At 44.4% G+C, this 2,020-nt stretch overlaps 1 protein-coding gene across 1 annotated transcript in view; it reads right to left on the bottom strand.

The window, feature by feature from the left end:
- Positions 1 to 483: 483 nt before the first annotated feature.
- The window catches only part of LOC101855746, a gene marked incomplete at its 3' end in the record, with an annotated part of 59,554 nt that continues 58,017 nt past the window's right edge, over positions 484 to 2,020 (bottom strand). Inside the window, 2 exon segments of the mRNA XM_013087379.2 lie at positions 484 to 608; positions 1,756 to 1,925. Coding sequence (XP_012942833.1) covers positions 484 to 608; positions 1,756 to 1,925 — 295 coding nt within the window.

Genomic DNA, 2,020 nt, shown 5'->3' with positions numbered 1-2,020 from the left:
CCTCATCGGCTGCTTGCACAGTGTGCTTCCTGGGACGCCGAGAGGGTTTCTGGGTGTTCTGGGGTCTGCTGGGGTAGTGATATAGTGTAAAACTCATAAGAGTTTGCTGTATATGTAGAAAGATTAAGGCTGTTCATGCTCACAAGAGAGAGAGAGAGAGAGAGAGAGAGAGAGAGAGAGAGAGAGAGAGAGAGAGAGAGAGAGAGAGAGAGCGTGTGTGTGTACATATATGCGCTATACAAATGATAATTATTATATATGTTATATTGCTAATTCAGTTTGTTGTTTAATTTATGCAAATATGTTAAATAGGAACGGAGTTACACGGAAGTTTTTGTGATGTTGAAAACTTGGATGACAAAATTATTGGCTGCTTGCTATGACTCACTGTGGTCTGAAATAGAAAAATGTTTTTTTTAAGCAGAAAAGGTGAAACAAAAACCCAGCGCACACCAGTGCACTTGAGTGGCCGCCTGGACTCACCATTTGCGCGTCTCCTTGACCACAAAGGCACGCGCCTCTGGCAGCTCCAACTGTTTAACCATCTCAACCAGCAGCATGATGTAGTGGATCGGCTCGTCGTTCTTCTGCCGGGACTTGACCAGCACCTGGGGGGAAAACATTGGGGAATTGTATAGGTTGGACGCCCCTATCTGCACTATAAGTATGGTGGAATGGTATAGGTTGAACATCTCTATCTGCACTATAAGTATGGCGAATGGTATAGGTTCAACGCCTCTATCTGCACTATAAGTATGGCGGAATGGTATAGGGTCAACGCCTCTATCAGCACTATTAGGTTATTTAAGAGGCAGGACCTCCGAATATAACGTCCATCTTCAAAAGAACCGAGCCAAATAGGAAAGTCGTGTAAAGTGCCTTTCTCAAGGACACAACGTCGCCAGCACTCGGGGCAGTCAATCAAAGACGGTTTTTGTCGTACAGATACAGTCTGTTTTAACGCTGCTACATTACTTAAAGAGGCATGACAGCCGAAGTTAATGTCCATCTCCGAACTGACGGAGCGAAATGGGTTGGGAACCCTGAAATCTCAACAAAATGACCCGGGGTCAAGACTGGGTACAGAAACACAGTCTAAGTAGGCTCATCATCATCCAGTGCCAGATCTGCGACAGACATCGGCGATCAAGGTTTTCCATTCATTACTTTGCTCAGATGCTCTCAAAAAGCTACGTTTCCCTGATCTTTCCCTGTTACCCATTTGTTTAGGTTCCCTAAGTATGTTGTTCTGGGACTACCCCTGCCTCGCTTGCCCTCAATTTTGCTACAACTTTAAAAAAGAATGAACCAGTTTTTTTCTCTTTTCTGAAAGATTTCACTTTATGAGCTCGAAACATTTGAGAAGCTCGCTGGTGGACAGAAAAAGTAGGTCACATCAGGATTCATCATCATCATCATCATCATCATCATCATCATCATCATCATCATCATCATCGTCGTCATCACATCATCATTGTTTAGAAAGCAGGGTAGGAGGGAGAGTCTTGTTTGAATTTCAGACAGAATAACATAGCAATATAAAATGTTTAAAATTTGTTTAATGGACACAGCTCAACGTTTCGTCTCGTGGGCTTCCTCATGAGCATCATCATCATCATCACAGACTAAATAATTCCCTTTCTTCTTGTTGTTGTTTCTCAAGCATAGCAAATTGCACCACGTCAGCATATACAAATACCGGCACCAAAATCAGGACAAGGGACCAAAAGGAAAAGTCACACTAGGACGACCAACCCGGAAAGGTTTGTAGCTGGGGTCCATAATGTTTTCCTCATTCTCCACCGTGTACAGCACGTTCTCCTCCACCTCCATGCTGGCCCCGAGGTCGAAGGTCGCGTCTCCCGGCAGGAGGTTAGCCAGCAGGAGCAGGTAGATGTCGGAGATAGGCTGCAGGATATCCGGCTCTGGGGACGTGGGGGAGCTTCGTTGTCATCATCATCATCATTATCATCATCATCATCATCATCATCATCATCATCATCATCATCATCATCATCAT

Source organism: Aplysia californica, unplaced genomic scaffold (assembly GCF_000002075.1).
Source record: "Aplysia californica isolate F4 #8 unplaced genomic scaffold, AplCal3.0 scaffold00581, whole genome shotgun sequence".
NCBI classification, from domain to species: Eukaryota; Metazoa; Mollusca; class Gastropoda; order Aplysiida; family Aplysiidae; genus Aplysia; species Aplysia californica.
Note: the sequence above shows the minus strand (reverse complement) of the source record. Positions and strands in the feature narration are given on the sequence as shown.